The 20,414-nt window shown below is 36.7% G+C and overlaps 1 protein-coding gene across 4 annotated transcripts in view; it reads right to left on the reverse strand.

The window, feature by feature from the left end:
- The window catches only part of SHOC2 (soc-2 suppressor of clear homolog (C. elegans)), an 88,490-nt gene that overhangs the window by 45,771 nt on the left and 22,305 nt on the right, over nucleotides 1–20,414 (reverse strand). For all 4 annotated transcript variants that reach the window (XM_010859364.1, XM_010859361.1, XM_010859362.1 and 1 more), the window contains exon 2: nucleotides 8,946–9,870. In XM_010859364.1, coding sequence (XP_010857666.1) covers nucleotides 8,946–9,648 — 703 coding nt within the window. In that variant the 5' untranslated portion in view covers nucleotides 9,649–9,870. The remainder of the gene's footprint in view (nucleotides 1–8,945; nucleotides 9,871–20,414) is intronic.

Genomic DNA, 20,414 nt, shown 5'->3' on the forward strand with positions numbered 1-20,414 from the left:
TGAATTTGGTAATAAGGAGTTCATAATCTAAGCCACAGTCAGCTCCCAGTCTTGTTTTTGTTGACTGTATAGAGCTTCTCCATCTTTGGCTGCAAAGAACATAATCAATCTGATTTCGGTGTTGACCAACTGGTGATGTCCATGTGTAAAGTCTTCTCTCATGTTGTTGAAAGAGGGTGTTTGCTATGACCAGTGCATTTTCTTGGCAAAACTCTATTAATTATGCATAGAAAACAACAACAACAAAAAAAGGGAATATAATAGAAAAAATAAAGACATCAAAAGCAGTTTTTTTTTTTAAATACCAATAAAAGCAATATCAGGAATGAATAAGAGACATAATAATACATATTCCAAATTTCAAAAGTATAATAAGGAACTAAATGAACTTTAATTCAAAAACTTTAATGCCAAAAAATTTAACAAATCAAAAGACAAATGCTCTGACAGATTTAAAACTACCAAAATTCAACTAAGAAGAAACAAAAAACCCAAATAACTTTCCATTAACTTGCCATTTAAAACCTTTCTACAAAGAAAACCATCCCAGATTACAAGACTCTTAAATTCTTCTAAACATTTCAAAGGAGTAAAAGTTTGTCGCTCAGTAATGTCTGCCTCTTTGCAACTCCATGGACTACAGCCTGCCAGGCTCCTCTGTCCATGGGATTCTCCAGGCAAGAATACTGGAGTGGGTAGCCATTTCCTTCTCCAGGGGATCTTTCCAACCCAGGGATCAAACCTGGGTCTCCTGCATTGCAGTTGGATTATTTACCATCTGAATCATTTGAAAACATAATACTAATTCTACACAAACTCCTCCAGAACATAAAAGAGGAACTCCTCCCAATTCATTCCACAGTATGAAGCCAGAGTTGCCCTGATAGCAAACCATTACAAAAATGAGAAAGGGAAAAAAGGAAATTACAGATAATATCCATGAGGAGTACAGATGCAAAAATCTTCAAGATTTAGTAAATTAAATCTAGCAACATACAAAAAGACCCTATTAAAATGTATCTAACAGGCACTCAAATATTAGGAAATAAATAATTTAGGTTTATTTCATAAATTGTGGCTTACCCTATATTATCATTTGACTCATATTAAGGACACGACTGAGCGACTGAACTGAACTAAAGGACATTTACATTTTTAAATTAACTCTTGTTCCTGAACTTATAGGGTCATTTTTCAAACATTCAGAGCAATAAAAACCAAATCAAATCTTACTAAAATACATATGCAAAACAACACAATTAACAAGGGCTGGAAATTTTTATTACACAAGCTTGAACAGATTTAGGGACTTATATCAGAATACACATTATTTTATTTGTATAAATTTGTATTATAGGCCTAATTCTCCCTTTCACTCTAAAGAAAACTTTAGTAATTCTTCTAAGCAAGTGCTTCTGTAACTAAGCAACATAGACAACACTGTGTGTATTCTTTGAATGGCTAGCATGCTATCATTAGAGCACAAAGACTGCCCTCTTCCCTACACCACAGCAGAGTGGGAAGTCAAATGTATCCTCTGGTTCAGTCAGATCTTTCCAAGATGGTTCAAATGCTGTTTTTCCCCTCTGTTATCTCCTCCTTTAGCAATAATAACAACTTTTCCAGGTTTCTGTTGTTTTAGTGAAACACTGGACAATTTGACAATGGCACCCCACTCCAGTACTCTTGCCTGGGAAATCCCATGGACAGCGGAGCCTGGTAGGCTACAGTCCATGGGGTCGCGAAGAGTTGGACCCGACTGAGCAACTTCACTTTCACTTTTCACTTTTCACTTTCATGCACTGGAGAAGGAAATGGCAACCCACTCCAGTATTCTTGCCTGGAGAATCCCAGGGACGGAGGAGCCTGGTGGGCTGCCGTCTATGGGGCTGCACAGAGTCAGACATGACTGACGTGACTTAGCAGCAGCAGCAACTAAATTAACAGTTCATTTCTAGGTCTGTAAGGTTTCTTGCTGATTTCCAGTGAAAAAAAGTTATTTATTAACAACTATGCATTCCCTTTCCTGATTTCTCTTGCCTGCCAAACTAAGTTACTCATTAGCACTTGTACAAAACAGTCAAATGAGATCATTAAATAATGTTACCTGGACCATGAAAGCAACTGCAGCACCCCTGACAGTCCTGAGAGAATTTCAAGAATTTTAGGAACTAAGGGTTACAATTTGAGTTAATATTAAAAATTGGGTAATAGTGTTGGGCTTCATTAAATTCACTTCAAGCCACATTTATTGAAAGTATTGGTCACTCGGTCATGTCCAACTCTTTGCAACCCCATGGACTGTAGCCTGCCAGGGACCTCTGTCCATGGAATTCTCCAGGCAAGAATACTGGAGGGGATAACCATTCCCTTCTTCAGGGTATCTTCCCGACCCAGGGATCGAAACTGAGTCTCCTGCACTGCAGGTAGACTCTACCATCTGAGCCACCAAGGAAGCCCTTCAACATTTATTGAAAGCCTACCATTTATTATCTAAAAAAATTTACAGAAAATTACATAATAGGGAATTAAAATCTCTAAGGTCTCTTCGATATTTAAAAAAACTGATTCTTAGTATTTTTTTATATATTGATTATACACATATATACATTTATTATATATTACTTGACATAAAATATAACTGCAGTACTGTAGTATAAACAGTAGAAAACTGATTTTGTTTTCAGTAAGTGTTAATGAGTCATATGGGTTAAAAAATTGCTATTTCTAATTTCTCATATATCTGAATGCTGTGAGAGTTTTTTAAATGGGTAAAAATGATCTGGGTTCTCAAAAAGCATGTATAACATAGCAGATCATTCTCTAAGACAATTTACCCACTCAAAATTGTGTACAATATAAATGATCTAGCACTTCACTGAACAGAAAATATAGGATGAATATTTTTTTTTTAAAAGATTCCCTCTAACTTAGCTATTTTATAAAGAATAATGAATAGGAGGAAACTTTAAAGAGAAGAAATTTTAAAACTAGTCTTTTAATTCACTGAAGGAAAAGTTCTAGAAATATTGAATGAATGTCTAGTGCGTGCTTAGTCACGTCCAACTCTCTGTGACCCTCTGGACTGTGGCCCACCAGGCTCCTCTATCAAAGGGATTTTTCAGACAAGAATACTGGAATGGGTTGCCATTTCTTTCTCCAAGGGATATTCCCGACCAAGGGATCCAACCCAGGTCTCCTGCATTGCAGGCAGATTCTTTACCCACTGAGCCATGGGGGAAGTCCTATAGTATTACTAGTAAGAGACAAAGATGGAGTTTATTTCTGGTTTCAAAGAGTAATCATTTCCTTTCTAGAAGAATAAAACCCTTTAAAACTTCATTGTTCAGAATTACCTGAACTAAAGTGACAGATTATTCAAAATGAAAACCTGATAACCTTTACTCTAATTTACTGAAGCAAAAAAAAAATTTTACAAAAGCACATCTCTAACATGAAACTCAAAGGAACCAGGCAGGGAAGAGGATGGGGTAAGAGAGTGGTTATTTATTGTTTTCCCTCTGAAAATATGACTTCTTGAGTGTCCTGGTGTTCAGTGAGGAGTCTTTTTCAAGATTAAAAATGGTGAAAGGAGATGTGGGCAGGAAGAATGATATACTGGTCTAAAAGAGAAAGCAATGCCTAAGGTTTCCATCTATCTATTTAACACAAAAAGATAGTACATTTACTTTATCTGTCCACACCTTATCATACAAAAGGAAAAAAATAAATTCAGTATCACCAAATGAAGAGTTTTCCTGACTATTCTCTAATATATTATGATCTTCATATGTCTTTCAGTATCCTTTCACTGTTTTATGCCAATGTTCACCCACGTGAATATGCATCATTGGTATCAAATCACATGGCATTAATAAAGATGTCATTAATACTTAAACAGGTATTCAGTTTTTAATATAATTTCCTTATAAACACAACAGAGCTGCTAAATTTCAAATATGCTAAACTAAATACTACTACGCTATGTTTCACAAATTTCAAATTTCTCATACTTATCAAATATACTGCTGAACAAACCAGATAGCATGAATCAAGGTTTTATACTCATAAAAACAACAAAGAATAAGTACCATATGTGTGTATATATATATATAAAAATAATGTAGAGCTAAACTTCTAAAAATGCAAGTTTAACAAATGGTAATTAGTATATATAATGAACATAATGAAGTGTACATTCTCTTGTTATGATCTTCAACAATAAGTCAAATTACATTAAAGATGTCGAACTTTTCAAAATGTCAAATTCCATTTCATTTGATCTTGGTGCATGAGTCTTTTTAATAAGCATTCTTAAAAGAGCTCAGGATTTGCAGGAGGGTGGGGGGGTGCTATAATTTAAAAATCAGAAAAGCAAGATCTGCATCACAGAAAAGTTATTTCTGTCTTTCCTTTAAAACAAAAGATAGCTTTCAAAAATTAAAAACAAATCAATAATCACAGAACTATAAATAAAAAACATATGAGCTACCACTTCACACTCATGGAATGGCTACATTAAAATAGCTAACACAAGTGTTGAGGATGTAGAGGAATTGGAACCCTCATACACCACTGATGGAAATGTAAGATGGTGCAGTAACTTAAGAAAATAGTCTAGTAGTTCCTCAAAAGATTAAACATAGAGTTACTATATGACTCAGTAATTCCTCTTCTAGGTATACACCCAAGAGAAATGAAAACAAATGTCTATACAAAAACTTACACACAAATGTTCATAGTAATTTTATTCCTAACAGTCAAAAGGTGAAAGCAACCCAAATGTTCAACAACTGATGAGTAGATAAATAAAATGTGGTATAATATACAATGGAATATTATTCAGCAATAAAAAGGAACAATATATTGATAGATGCTACAATCTGGATGAATTTTGAAAACATTTTGCTAAGTGAAAGAAACCACTCACCAAAGACTATATATTTTATTATTCCAATTATTAGAACTGGAGAATTCCATGGACAGAGGAGCCTGGTAGGCTACAGTCCACAGGATCACAAAGAGTCGGACATGACTGAAGCGACTTAGCATGCACACACCACAATAGGCAAATCTACAGAAACAGAAAGTAGATTAATGCTTGAATAGGTCTAAGGGGTTGGAAGAAAATGGGGCTGGGGTGGGGTGATTGCCAAAGAGTACAGAGTTTCTCTCTGGAGTAATGAAAATGTCCTGTAATTGTTTGTGATAGTGAACAACTTTGTGAACATGCTAAAAAACCACTAAATTGTATTCTTCAAATGCATTAATCATACAGCATGTGAATTATATCTGAATTAAGCTATTAATCTGTCAACATGTCAGCAAATTTGGAAAACAGCAGTGGCCACAGGATTGGAGAAGGTCAGTTTTCATTCCAATCGAAAAGAAGGGCAATGCCAAAGAATGTTCAAACCACCATACAATTGCACTCATTTCACATGCTAGTAAGATTATGCTCAAAATCCTTCAAGCTAAGCTTCTGCAGTACATGAACTGAGAACTGCCAGATGTACAAGCTGGATTTAGAAAAGGTAGAGGAACCAGAGATCAAATTACCAGCATCTGTTGGATCATAGAAAAAGCAAGGAATTCCAGAAAAACATCCACTTCTGCTTCACAGACTAAAGCTTTCAGTGTGTGGATCGCAACTATAAAAAATTCTTAAAGACATGTGAATACCAGACCACCATATATGTCTCCTGAGAAACCTATATGAAGGTCAAGAAGCAACAGAACCAGAGATGGAACTATGGACTGGAAAAGGAGTGTGTCAAGGCTGTATATTGTCACCCTGCTTATTTAACTTATATGCAGAGTACATTATGGGAAATGCTGGGCTGGATGTATCCCAAGCTAAAATCAAGACTGCCAGGAGAAATATCAACAACCTCAGATATGCAGATGATACCACTCTCATGGCAGAAAGCAAAGAGTTACCAAAGAGCCTCTTGAAAGTGAAAGAGTAGTGAAAAGGCTGCCTTAAAACTCAACATTCAAAAAACTGAGATCATGTCATCTGGTTCCAACACTTCACGGCAAATAGAAGGGGGAAAAGTGGAAAGCAGTGACAGATTTTATTTTCTTGGGCTACAAAATCACTGCAGATGGTGACTGCAGCCACAAAATTAAAAGATGCTTGCTCCTTGGCAGAAAAGCTATGACAAAGCTAGACAGCACCCTAAAAGCAGAGACATCACTTTGCTGACAAATATCCATATAATCAATGGTATGATTTTTCCACAGTCATGTATGGATGTGAGCACTGGACCATAAAGAAGGCTAAGCACTGAAGAACTAATGCTTTCCAATTGTGGTGCTAGAGAAGATTCCTGAGTCCCTTGGACTGCAAGAGGATCAAACCAGCTAATCCTAAAGGAAATCAACCCTGAATATTCATCGGAAGGACTGATGCTGAAGCTGAAGCTCCAATACTTTGGCCACCTGACATGAAGAGCTGACTCAACTGGGAAAGACCCTGATGCTGGGAAAGACTGAGGGCAGGAGAAGAAGGGCACAACAGAGGATGAGGTTGTTGGATGGCATCACCAACTCAATGGACATGACTCCAGGAGATAGTGAAGGACAGAGAAGCCTGGTGTGCTACAGTCCATGAGGTTGCAAAGTCAGATGGCATCCACTTCTAGACACTGGAAGCAGTACAGTGAGACCTAGAGTCAAACTGTGACTTTGCCAACTTCTTACCATATGACCTTTAGTAAATTATCTAATCTCACTCAATTTTCAGTTCCTTTCTCAGCATAGAGAAAAGTACTTATTTCACTGGATTACTATAAGAATTTAATGAGATAACAAAGTTACATGTAAAAAACAGTGTATGTTATACAACATATTGTGCTCAAACAACAGCTATTCATATTATTCCAACTATTTTATTTTTACTAGACCTTTATTTTCTTATTCCCATAAGGAAATACATAATGCAGACTTCTGCAAGGTTTGTCCCAAATCCATGCATCTAAAGTAAACCTTATAAATTTTAATTCCTTATAAGAAATATTATTTTATTTTTTAAAGTAATTTACTTTCTATCTGATGCCTTGCCTGGAATATGAATGACATTTATGAAGTTACTATTTTCATAGAAATACAGAAATTAAAAGAACACAAAATTCAATGTCACTAATGGTTGGGGGGGTACTCATTAAAAAACAAATTCAGTGTTTATTTTTAAAATTGCAAATTTAGAAATAAAGGTCCAAAGATTAGGCGGCCACAAAAATCAACCTAATTAAATAAAATTTGCCAATAAATGCATTACTTTATAGTAAAAATATTTTATCCATATGCTTAAAAACAAAGTGAAGTAAATTTAAAGTCCAATGAAATAATTTCCTGTTTAAGAAATGAATGTTCTTAATTCCCAGGTAATTTGATAACATTTCTACAGAAAGTCCTTAATGAAAAACTCATATGAATGAAAGTCAACATTTTAGACTGAAGTGTAACATGCACAAAACATTAAGTACAAAGACAGCAAATAACATTTTATATGTCTACCTAAAAATTCAGCATTACATTCCCCAAAAACTTATAATTCTATTCTACAATGAATCACATAAACAGGTCAAATTTTGATCAAATCAAGTACAGAATCAAAAGTCATTCAACAATCACATTCCTATCTGAAAACATGGAAAAGAGCCTTTCCACTCAAATTTTCAGGAATATTTTAATATCTTATAAGTGTGTCACACTTTATAAATCTTTGAGAAAAATCAATCATGGATTTCTAAATATATTTAATTAAACCAAAATTAAATTAAGATTTTAAGTTTCTGGCTAGAGCTAAATATAATAGAACACCATACCTAAAATATAAATTACATTTTTTTCAAAGCTAAACAAAAAACTTTTAAATGCCCACAGAGTATTGTATCTCTACAAAGCTGCACAGCCTAAAAACAAAGTTTCTTTTATCACTGGTAAGACCAACACTTAAGGCAACAATATATTTAACTAACCTGTTTTATTCAGAATAAATCTTTCACCCACAAAAAAAGAAACTTATCTTTAAAAGTTACATAATCAATTTTTATGTCAAGTTTTTGAACTCTCATAAAAAGGGCCTACAAAGACAATACCTTTATCAATTTCTCAAATCTGGTAAATCAACAGTTTACTATATTCCAAAAGTTGCTGAAAAAATTTTAATTAAAAATATCAAACAAGTAACTTTTTACTGACTTGTTTACACATGTATATTTCCTATTTTTTTATCCATCTATCCATTCTTTTAAAAGCATTCCCCCTTTTTTTAGTACATATAGCTTTAGGTGTAAAAATAAGAATGAAAGCTATCAAAATACTAAGTGTTGACATTAACTATAGCTGCCTCTGTACTTTTCTGCATCCTCAGAGTGTTTTTAATGAACATGTAAGTATTTTCAAAATGAAAAAATTTTTCAACTTGCTTACCACCCAGCTTATTCACAAGACTCTTACATGCCAATCTTTTGTGGTAAATTAGGTAGAAAAGAGATGTGAATTTAAACAAACATTTTCAGGTAAAAAGGAAAATGTCAGAAAATGGGAAAACATAGCCTTAAAGCGTCTTACATAATGCTATCTGTAAATACTTTAAAAGCAGATGGTTAACAACTAAAAACTTTGCCAAGAATTTTTTTCTGCTTCAAATTTACTATTTCCCAATGAAAATGAAAGTAGATTAGTTTTGTGTGAAAAAGGCCCAATTGCATTTACGTTCTAAGTCATTTTCTAGGTCTATAAAATGATCTCAAACCATGTACTATTAATATCATAAAACCGATTAAAGCAAGCTAAAGACAGAACTTAGAAACTAATTAGTTTTTTTTTTTTTTTTAGGCAAGTTATTAGACACTTTCTGATATGGAAAAGAACTCAACGAAACTATTTAGCATAATAAATACTATAAATAATAAAAGTAATGCAAGGCCTCTTACCAATTTCAGCAGGTAGTTGTTTGATTTTGTTCTCTCGAATGCTAAGCATGCTGAGTTTTGACAGGTTTTTGATGTCTTTTTCCACAGTAGTTATACGATTAAAGCGAAGGTAAAGAGTGGTGAGAGAATCTAGCCTATACACCACTGAAGGAATTTCTCTCAGTTTATTATGCCTTAAATCAAGCATCCGCAGCTTCTTCAAGTTATCGAGAGAGTCAGGCAAACTGGTAAGTGAATTTTCACTTAGAGCCAGTGTCATGAGATTTACTAGACAGCCCACTTCCGCTGGGAGGGACTGTAATTTGTTGCTATATAAATAAAGTTCTGTTAATTGAGTCAACTCCTTGATTGATGATGGCAATATGTGTATAGACCTCTTGGATAAGTCCAAACGCATTGAGTTCTCTTCTCGGCATTTGTTGAGCTCTTTAATCACCTCTGCATTGCTAGACTTTTTTCTAGTCCCAGGTGCTGGATTTGGCCGTTTGATCGTATTATCAACCGAAAAAGCCACCCCTGGCTGGGCAGCACTGGAGTCCTTCTTTCCATCTTTGGCATCTTTCCCTTTGGTCTTAGGTTCTTTTTCTTTGCTCTCTTTCCCAAAACCTCCAGAGGCTTTTGCCTCCTTTTCTCTTTCCTTGGCTGATGGTGCTTTGGGATCTTTCTCTTTAGAGTCTTTTTCTTTCCCTAAACTACTACTCATGGTGACTCAAGCTAGGGCAAAAACTACATGAACTCCTTTTATTTACCAACAAAAGAAATTCAAAGATGAAGAGACAAAGATCCTACACAGTCAAAAAAGGTGTTGGCTTGAAGAAGTAATCTCCATCTGTTACATGCTGGATCTAAAACCACTATGCCCATTTCTGATAACTCATTCCAACTGGTAAAATGGTGCTGGTCAATCAATGATTCATTAGAATTCCTGAAATATAATACAGAGAGAGTATTAAATTACTTTAGGTTATCATTTATAGTAAGTAAATTGGTGCTGCAAACAATCTTACTGACAATTTTGCTATTTTCCTATGATTTGAAACAGTAATAATATTGAACACCTTCTACTTTACAAAACCCATTAAAAAACTAAAAATTAATAAAACAGATTCTAACTTTGAGGAATTTACAATCTAACAGGAAGTGGTAAGATAAGAACAAGTAATCAAAATGCAAAATTCTAAAGTGATGAAACATGGAGAAATCACCACAGCAGCTAATGTCTAAGTAGTTTCTATGAACAAACACCACTGCAAGGAATTTACAAACATTAATTCTATATCAGCCCTGAGATAAACCCTTACCCCTATCTTACACACAGGGACAACTGAGGCACAGAAATATCTTTAAATAACCAGCTTTGTGATCTTGGCAAAGTAATGAAACTAAGATTCCAAAATGGTGGTACACTCCCTACATGCCTAACTACTACAGTAAAACTGCTATATCTGCAGCTAATTAACAAACAGTTTCAAGCAAAAGGAAAGACTTGAAAGGCAATCATGACAGAATGGAGAGCAGTGGAGTAAAGGAACAAAATTGAGATACAAATGGAAAACAGCAAATACATCAGGAAAAGGGCTCTAAGTACCCCTTTTGAGAAACAATAACAGAGCAATATCCATGAAACCTATATTCTAGGAACTGAAAAGGTAACTTTTCAGTTGACAGTGAGAAGGATTAAGGGTTCTTAGAAACAGGAACAGTTCACTGGTAAAAATGACTGACCAAAATGACCCACAAAGGTTGAAAATACAAGGGGAGATGGAAGTAAGACAACACTAGGCTAATATGATCTATTCTTGGTATAAGACTAGAATGTTGATCATCACATTTAATAATTAGTTACTCAGAAAAACACATCAATAAGCCACATATACTAAATATATTCCCTAGTCTTACCTTAAATGCATATGTGAAAGCTTTACAATACTGAATCTTAAATTACAATAAAAGACTTCTGATTCCATACAAGTTAGAATAATAATAATTCCATACAAGTTAGAAAAATATTCTGTTTTTCACATTAATTGTAACTTAAAACCCTGACAAAACACATGAAGCAACTAGCAGAATATTCTGAAAGGTAGATACAAGAAGACAGACTGGTAGTAAAGGACAAGGAAATCTGGAGGACTGCAGTCCATGGGGTCCCAAAGAGTTAGACATGACTTGGTGACTGAACAAGAAGAACTAAAGAACAAACAGAGATAAATACAATAACTGAAATGAAAAATACACTAGAAGGAATCTACAGCTGAATAACTGAAGTAGAAGAACAGATAAGTGACATGGAAGACAGAATGGTGGAAATCACTGCCATGGAAAAGAAAAAATAAGAATAAAAAGAAATGAAGACAGTCTGAGAGACCTCTGGACAACATTAAATGCATCAACATTCGCATTATAGGGGTCCCAGAAGGAGAATAGAGAGAGAATCAACCTGAGAAAATATCTGAAGAGATAATAGCTAAAAACATCCCTAACATGGGAAAGGAAACAGTCACCCAAGTCCAGGAAGCTCAGAGAGTCTCAGGCAGAATAAACCCAAGGAAGAACATGCCAAGACACATAGTAATTAAAGGGAAAAAAAAATTACAAGCAACAAAGGAAAAATGATAAATAACATACAAGTGAATTCCCATATGGTTATCATCTGATTGATTTCTCAGCAAAACTCTGCAGGCCCAAGGGGAGTGGTATGCCATATTTAAAGTGATAAAAGGGAAAAACCTACAACCAAGAATATGCTAGGAGTTCCCTGGTGGTCCAGTGGCTAAGACTCTGCAATCCCAGTGCAGGGACCCAGGTTCGATCCCTGGTCAAGGATCTAGACCCCACATGTCACAACTAAGATGTGATGCAGCCAAATAAATTAAAAAAAAAAAAAAGAATACTGTACCCATCAAGGCTCTCAGTCAGATGTGACAGAGACATCAAATGTTTTACAGACAAGCAAAAGCTAACCAGCACCACCAGACCAGCTTTGCAACAAATGATAAGGGAACTTTTCTAGGTGGGAAACAGACCAGCAAACTTAAAACAACCTTGCACATATATTAGACTGCTATATCAAAACCTCATGGGAACAACAAATCCCAAAACTACGATAAACAGACAAAAAAGAAAAAGCAGTCTAAACACACAAAAATGGTCATCAAACGGAAAGAGAACAGAAGAGGAAGGGAAGGAAAAAGGCCTATTAAAAACAAACCCAAAACAAGTGAGAAAATGGTAATAAGAACATACATATTGATAATTATTTTAAATGTAAATGGATAGCTATTCAATAGATGTAAAAAAATGAAATTAGAACATTCTCTAACATACACAAAAATAAGCACAAAATGAAATGAAAGACCTAAATGTGAGACCAGACACTATAAAACTCTTACAGGAACACATAGGCACTTTCTGACATAAATCGCAGTGATATCTTTTTCGGTCCATCCCCCAAGAGTAGTGGAAATAAAAACAAAAATGAACAAATGGGACCTAATTAAATGTAAAAGCTTTTGCATAACAAAGGAAACCATACAAAACAAAAAGACAACCCACAGAATTGGAGAAAATATTTGCAAATGACATGACCAACAAGGGATTAGTTTCCAAAATTTACAAATAATTCATGGGGCTTAATATCATCAAAACAACTCAATCAAAAAAGGGTATAAGACCTAAATAGACATTTCTCCAAAGAAGATATGCAGATGGCCATGAGGCACATGAAAAGATGTTCAACATCACTAATTATTAGAGAACTGCAAATCAAAACTACATTGAGATATCACCTCACATCAGTCAGAATGGCTATCATCAAAAAATTCACAAACAATAAATGCTAGAGAGAGTGCGGAGAGAAGGGAACTCTCCTACACGGTTGCTGGGAATGTAAACTGGTATAGCCACTGTAGAGAACAGTATGGAGGTTCCTTAAAAAAACGAAAAATAGAGCTATCATAAGATCCTACAACCCTACTCTTGGGCATGCATTAGAATCCGAAAGGACACAAGCACCCCGATTTCTGTACTGTTTACAACAGTCAAGACATGGAAAAAACCTAAGTGTTCAACGACAGAGGACTGGATAAAGAAGATGTGGTATATATAACACAATGGAATAATACTCAGCCATTAAAAAGAATGAAGAAATGCCACTTGCAGCAGCAAACATGGATGGACCCAGAGACTGAGTGAATTAAGTTAGAAGGAGAAAGTGAAATATGATACCACTTCTATGCAGAATCTAAAAAAATGATACAAATGAACCTATTTACAAAACAGAAACAGGCTCATAGAGAACTTATGGTTACCAGGGAAGCGTGGTGGAAAGAGACAGGTAGGGAGTTTAGGACTGACAGGTACACACAATTATATTTAAAATGGATAACCAAGAAGAATCTACTCTGCTCAATATTATGTAATAACCTAAACAGGAAAGAGTAGCTATATATATATGTATAACTGAATCACTTTGCTGTACTCCTGAAACTAACATTTTCACCCACTATATTCCAATATAAAATAAAAAGTTTTAAAAAGACATAAAACATATAAATTGCATAATGATAAAGAATGGTTCCATCTGTATAATGTTTCAATACATACAAATTAATATATATGGTTTGTGAACACATTTATCATACCATGGACAGTCCTGTCTTTTTTTTTTCCTTTTTAAAAATATTTTTGACTTTGAACCAATATTGTACTTCTCATAGTTTTAATTTGTATTTCTTGACATTCATTTTCAAATGTTTGTTGGGCCTTTGTATTTCTACTTGTGTAAATTTTTTAATTCTTTGCCAAAAAAAACAAAACAAAACACCATACATTTAGACACACAAAGGATTGAGAAACATCAAATTCAGGATGGTGGTTTCTAAGCTGTGGTTCCAAGGTGGCTTCTAAGTTGCAGTTGTAAAGACAACTAAGTAGAACGCTAACCCAATGTTTGACAAGTGGATTTCAGTAGAGTCCAAAGTTATGTTTTCATTTTGAAGCAAATGGGCAAATGAACTCTGAGTCCTCTTCTGGCTGTATGAAAGATTTAGAAAGCCATCTTCTTCTACTTATTAGAAGAATATTTAACAAACTATGAGAAATAATACCTATCAAACTGATTAAAAACTAAAAAAAGAATTGTGCTGGTGAGGACACAGAGACACTTATACTCTCATAGACTGCTGATGGGCATACAATCCAGTAAAGACTTTTTGAAAATGTCGCTTCTTCATAATATGATTAATTTGGCATTTTTTGTTTGAATAAAAATATAAATGTATGTGAGAGTTACAAATCTGTGTAATAACACAGAAAAAATAAAAGAATACACCCTCAAACTGTTCATTTAACTGCTTACCTCTCTCTCTGGAAAAAGATACTGGGTGATGAGAGAGAGAGAGAGAGAGACAAGAAAAGGAAATGCCAGGGAATGAGGTAAAGAAATTGAAGTTGAGACCAAATCATAAAGGGCCATGGACACTGAGCTTGAGTTTGGACTTTGCCACAAACTCTTCATCTAGGATCTTACACATATCACATGGAGAACACTGGTGAAACAGATATGCACTTTGAGCCTGACTTATCAGGAAAGGAACTTACGTATCTACATCTGCCTCAGTCTAGCAAATCTGTTATCAAGTCTTCAGTTAAACCCTTTCCCAAAAAAGCAGATCCCCATTGCCTCTGCTTTTACCTGCCCAATCCTAATGGTACAAGACTTGCTCCCTCTTTTCAGATAGGTTGAGAAATTTATAAACTACTATCACACGATTATATTTGATTTCCAAAGTGACCATCTGTTAAGCAGGCACCCCAGGAGTGTTACTCTCATTAACAGATGAGACTTTACTGACCTCTCTCCCCTTCCCTCTCTCTCTCTCTCTCTCTCTCTCTCCTCTCCTTAACCCTTTCTATCCTTCCCTGTTTTTCTAGTCCCCCGGTCCTAGACACAGGAATCTGGTTGAAGGGCCTTCAGCCTGAGCTGAGGATTGGAGACTGATCACCTCCTCTTGGCAGAGAACTCGAATTCTGGTCCTGGTCTTGTCTGATTTCTGGTAGGGCCGAGTTTCCAGTCCTGCCTTCTCTGGAGGCCCAGGGAAAAGTCCCATAATGCCTGGGTATCTGTAGGTGGCAGGGGACGTCTGTAAGGCCACCCCTTTCGCTCCCCCTCTCCCGCCTCCTCCCCCTTCTTTCAACCTGGCTTCCTTTCCTCCCTTGAAATCTTTGATGTTAGTACTTGGATCTGAAGTTCTGTGTCTCTATAGGAGGTTTTCTGAGAGACCGATTCTTGTATTTAAGGGCTTCCCTGGTGGTGCAGAGGTTAAAGCGTCTGCCTGCAATGTGGGAGACCTGGGTTCGATCCCTGGGTCGGGAAGATCCCCTGGAGAAGGAAATGGCAACCCACTCCAGTATTCTTGCCTGGAGAATCCCATGGATGGAGGAGCCTGGTGGGCTACAGTCCACCGGTCGCAAAGAGTCAGACACGACTGAGCGACTTCACTTTCACTTTCACCTTAACTAAGGTTTATGGAAGTTAAATTATCTGCCCAACAGCATGGTGGGAGTCTGACAATAATAACACTAGAGGTAGCAGCAGATAATGTTTATTTAGTACTTACTACTTGTCAGGCACAGTGCTAAATGCTTTTAGCTCTTATCTCATGAAGTCCTTGCAACAATTCGGAGCCAGATTAACATCCATTTATAGATAAGGAAACTAAGGCTCAAGAGTAATCAAACAACTTGTCAAAGATCACACAGACCATAATTGACTAAGTCACAAGGCTAACACAGTTCCAACTCCAAAATCCATGTCGTAACCACTATACTATCTCATAATACATTAAAGGGTTATACATAACCATGTAAATAATCAGGTTGACACAGGAATCAAGGTTTTAACAGAGCAAGATTGAAAAAGGTAGGATTGCTTTCTATAGTCTTAAGAAATGCTAAATTAAAAAACCCAATACAGAAAATCTAAATATCTTTACAAAATTATTCTCCCTCCATATAGATCACACTAGTAGTTTATTACAGAGAAGGCAATGGCACCCCACTCCAGTACTCTTGCCTGGAAAATCCCATGGACGGAGGAGCCTGGTGGGCTACAGTCCATGGGGTCGTGAAGAGTCGGACACGACTGAGTGACTTCACTTTCACTTTTATGCATTGGAGAAGGAAATGGCAACCCACTCCAGCGTTCTTGCCTGGAGAATCCCAGGGACAGGGGAGCCTGGTGGGCTGCCGTCTCTGGGGTCGCAGAGTCGGACACGACTGAAGCGACTTAGCAGCGGCAGTAGTTTATTAACAAATCTGAGAAACTGAGAAATTTCTGAGCAAATGAGAAATTTCTTCCATGTATTATTATATGCCTAAATGCATAATTCATATAACTTTCAACTCAACAAGTTCAATTATTTTCTACTGAGTGGTATCTTCCTGAAAAGTATGATAAAAAGAATATATTTTATAAATTAATTTTAATTCAGTACCTTACAGTTTAACTCTACCACCAATTAGCTCTACTTTTCCATTAACAGAATATATAAATGTTTCAATAACTGGCCACTAGAAAGTGGTAACACAGCTCAATTTAGAAAAGAGCCTGACTTATACATCCGTGGCCCATGCACTAATTATTAAAAACCAGTACTGACTAGTCCCTTCTAGTAATAGTGTCATAGGATCCAGCAATCCCACTCCTGGACATGTATCAAGAGAAAATCATAATTCAAAAAGATACACATACCCCAATGGACACTGCAGCACTATTCACCCTAGTCAGGTGGTGAAAACAATTTAAATGTCCATCAACAGAGAAGATGTAATATATATTACACAATGGAATATTACTCAGTCATAGAAAAGAATGAAAAATGCCATTTGCAGTGACATGGATAGAACTAGATAGTGAGTGAAGTAAATCAAAGACAAACAGCATATGATACTGTCTATATGTGGAACCTTAAAAAAAAATGTACAAATGAACCTATTTAGAAAACAGAAATAGAGTCACAGATATAGAAAGCAAACTTATTTTTACCAAGAGGGAAGTGGGGGGGGGATAAATTGGGAGGTTGGGAGTGACACACACACTATATAAAATAGATAACTAAAAAAAGTCTACTGCATAGCACAGTGACCTCTACTCAATACTCTGTAATGATCTATATGGGAATAGAATCTTAAGAGTGAATATATGTGTACATATAATTGATTCACTTTGCTGTACAGCAGAAATTTATAGAATATTTTAAAGCAACTATTCTCCAATACAAAATTTAAAAAGAGTACATGCTTATTTTCTAACTATTTTTCTCTTGCCTAGGATAAAGAGAATTATTCCCATAAGTGAGGAGGGGGAACTGGATGTTCAGAGACTTGAGGAGTTCTAGCTATATTAAATTTGACTCGCCTTATAACCTAACTCAGTCTCTATCCTGTATTCTAATGTTGAATGTACATATCTGCTAGCTAATTTCTGATCTAAAGGAATTTGGTTAAAAGTACTATTGAAAAACATAGATTTTTGCATGATACAGGATGCTCAGGGCTGGTGCACCGGGATGACCCAGAGGGATGTGAGAGGGGGGTTCGGGATGGGGAACACGTGTACACCCGTGGCAGATTCATACTGATGTATGGCAAAACCAATACAATATTGAAAAGTAAAAAAAAAGAAAAACATAAATTTTAAAGGGGGAAACTACTGTACTTCAAGGATTCAAAGAGAATTCTTTGGGAATCTATACAAACTCACTGCTACCTAAAAACAAACAGGAGGAGGGACTCAGTGGCAAAAACAGTAGATCAACTGCAAAGAGTCTTCAAGGACAAAAAAATATGACCAAGAATTAATACTGAGTTCTAACAATATAGTTCAGTATAAAAACAGGTAAATATTATTAAACATGTAAGAACTGAAGGAATATTGTTCCTATTAATTGCTCTTGAAGAAAACACTAGTTAATATAATTCAAACATCCAAAAGATAAACAGAAAAACTATGACCTCCTGGGCCTCAGTGCCACCCACCAGTGGGCTAACACCAAGTCTGGGACCCTGAGGCCCCACAGTCAGAGACTCCAGGATCCAGCTCTACCTACCAGTAGGCTGACAGGACTTACCCACTATTGGACAGCACAAGCCCCAGGATCCCCTGGGCCTCAGCCCCACTCACCAGTGGGCCAACATAAATTCCAGAACTCTTGTGGCTCCACAGCCAGTCTTTAAAGATTCGGCCCACCCACTGGCAGGCCAGCACCACCACAGGACTCCTCTGTCCATGGAGCCAAATGTGCCAGGACCCAGTCTTACCTACCAGCTGCCAGTAGCCTCCACAAAAGGTGGGGCCTGGCAACCAACCAGGCCAGCCACATCTCAGTGTACCCACAGAAGGTAGCCCACCACAACACAAAGGCCAAAAGAACTCACACAGAGGCCATTTTTGGAACTTAAATCTCTGGTGACTACAGAGGAGTGTGCTATGGGGACCTCTAAGACATTTGCTATATAAGGCCACTATTCCAAGATCAGGAAATGTAACCAACCTATTGAATAAATAGAAATGAAAGCAGGAACCTGGGATTCCCTGGTGGCTCAGTGGTAAAGAGTCTGCCTGCAATGCAGGAGATACAGGAGAAACAGGCTCGATCCCCCAGTCAGGAAGATCCCCTGGAGAAGGAAATGGCAACTCACTCCAGTATTCTTGCCAGGACAATCCCATGGACAGAGGAGCTTGACAGACTACAGTCTATGGGGTCACAAAGAGTCAGAGGCGACTGAGCACAAAAACAGGCAAAATAAGGGGGAACAAGTTAAAACCCCAGAAAAAAAACTAAGTGGAGATAAGGAATCTACCCGATAAAGAGTACAAGGTAATGGTCTTAGAGATGCTCAAAGAACTTGGGAGAAGAAGGAATAAACACAGTAAGATTTAACAAAGAGTTAGAAAATACGAAGAGCAATCAGAGATGAAGAATACCATAAATGAAGTAAATACATTAGAAGGAAACAACAGCAGATTAGATGATGAAAAGGAATAAAGGAGTGAGCTAAAAACAACGGAAATCACTAAAGCTGAAAAGAAAAAAGAATAAAAAGAAATACGGACAGTCTAAGAAACCTCTAGGACAACATCAGCATACTAACATTCACATACAGAGATCCCAGAAATGTGTGTGGGGTGGGGGGGCGGGACGTGAGCGGAACAGAGAACATATCTGAGGACAAAACAGTTGGAAACTTCCCTAACCTAGGGAAGGAAACAAGACACCCAGGTCCAGAAAGCACAGAATTCCAAACAGAATCAATCAAAAGACGACCACATCAAAGATACATGGTAATTAAAATAGCAGAAGTAAGAGATAAAGGGAGAATATTAAAAGTAGTAAGGGGAAAGCAACAAGTTATATACATAAAACTACCAGCTGTTTTTCAGCAGAAACTCCACAGACCAGAAGAGAAAGAAAGGCATGATATATTTTAAAAAATGAAAGAGAAAAATCTACAATCAAGAATACTCTCCTGAGCAAAGCTTTCATTCAGATTTGGAGGGAAGAGCAAAAGTTTTACAGACCAGCAAAACCTAAAAGAGTTCAACATTACAACCAGTTTTGTAAGAAATGTTAAAGAAAAGGCCACAACTAGAAATATGAAAATTACAAAAGGAAAAGTCTCATTGGTAAAGGAAAATATATAACAGACTGATAAACCTTGTCAGTTCACTTCAGTTCAGTCGCTCAGTCGTGTCCGACTCTTTGCGACCCCATGAATCGCAGCACACCAGACCTCCCTGTCCATCATCAACTCGCAGAGTTTACTCAAACTCATGTCCATCGAGTTGGTGATGCCATCCAGCCATCTTATCCTCTGTCGTCCCCTTCTCCTCCTACCCCCAATCCCTCCCAGCAGTCAAATCTTCGCAAGAGGTAGCCAAAGTATTGGAGTTTCAGCTTTAGCATCAGTCCTTCCAATGAACACCGAGGACTGGTTGGATCTCCTTGCACAAGCGCCTCTCAAGAGTCTTCTCCAACACCACAGTTCAAAAGTATCAATTCTTCGGCACTCAGCTTTCTTCACAGTCCAACTCTCACATCCATACATGACCACAGGAAAAACCATAGCCTTGACTAGAACCTTTGTTGGCAAAGTAACGTCTCTGCTTTTGAATATGTTATTTAGGTTAGTCATAACTTTCCTTCCAAGGAGTAAGCGTCTTTTAATTTCATGGCCGCAGTCACCATCTGCAGTGATTTTGGAGCCCAGAAAAATAAAGTCTGACCCTGTTTCCACTGTTTCCCCATCTATTTCCCATGAAGTGATGAGACTGGATGCCATGATCTTAGTTTTCTGAATGTTGAGCTTTAAGCCAACTTTTTCACTCTCCACTTTCACTTTCATCAAGAGGCTCTTTAGTTCCTCTTCACTTTCTGCCATAAGGGTGGTGTCATCTGCATATCTGAG

Source organism: Bison bison, unplaced genomic scaffold (genome assembly GCF_000754665.1).
Source record: "Bison bison bison isolate TAMUID 2011002044 unplaced genomic scaffold, Bison_UMD1.0 scf7180017864456, whole genome shotgun sequence".
Classification (NCBI taxonomy): Eukaryota; Metazoa; Chordata; class Mammalia; order Artiodactyla; family Bovidae; genus Bison; species Bison bison.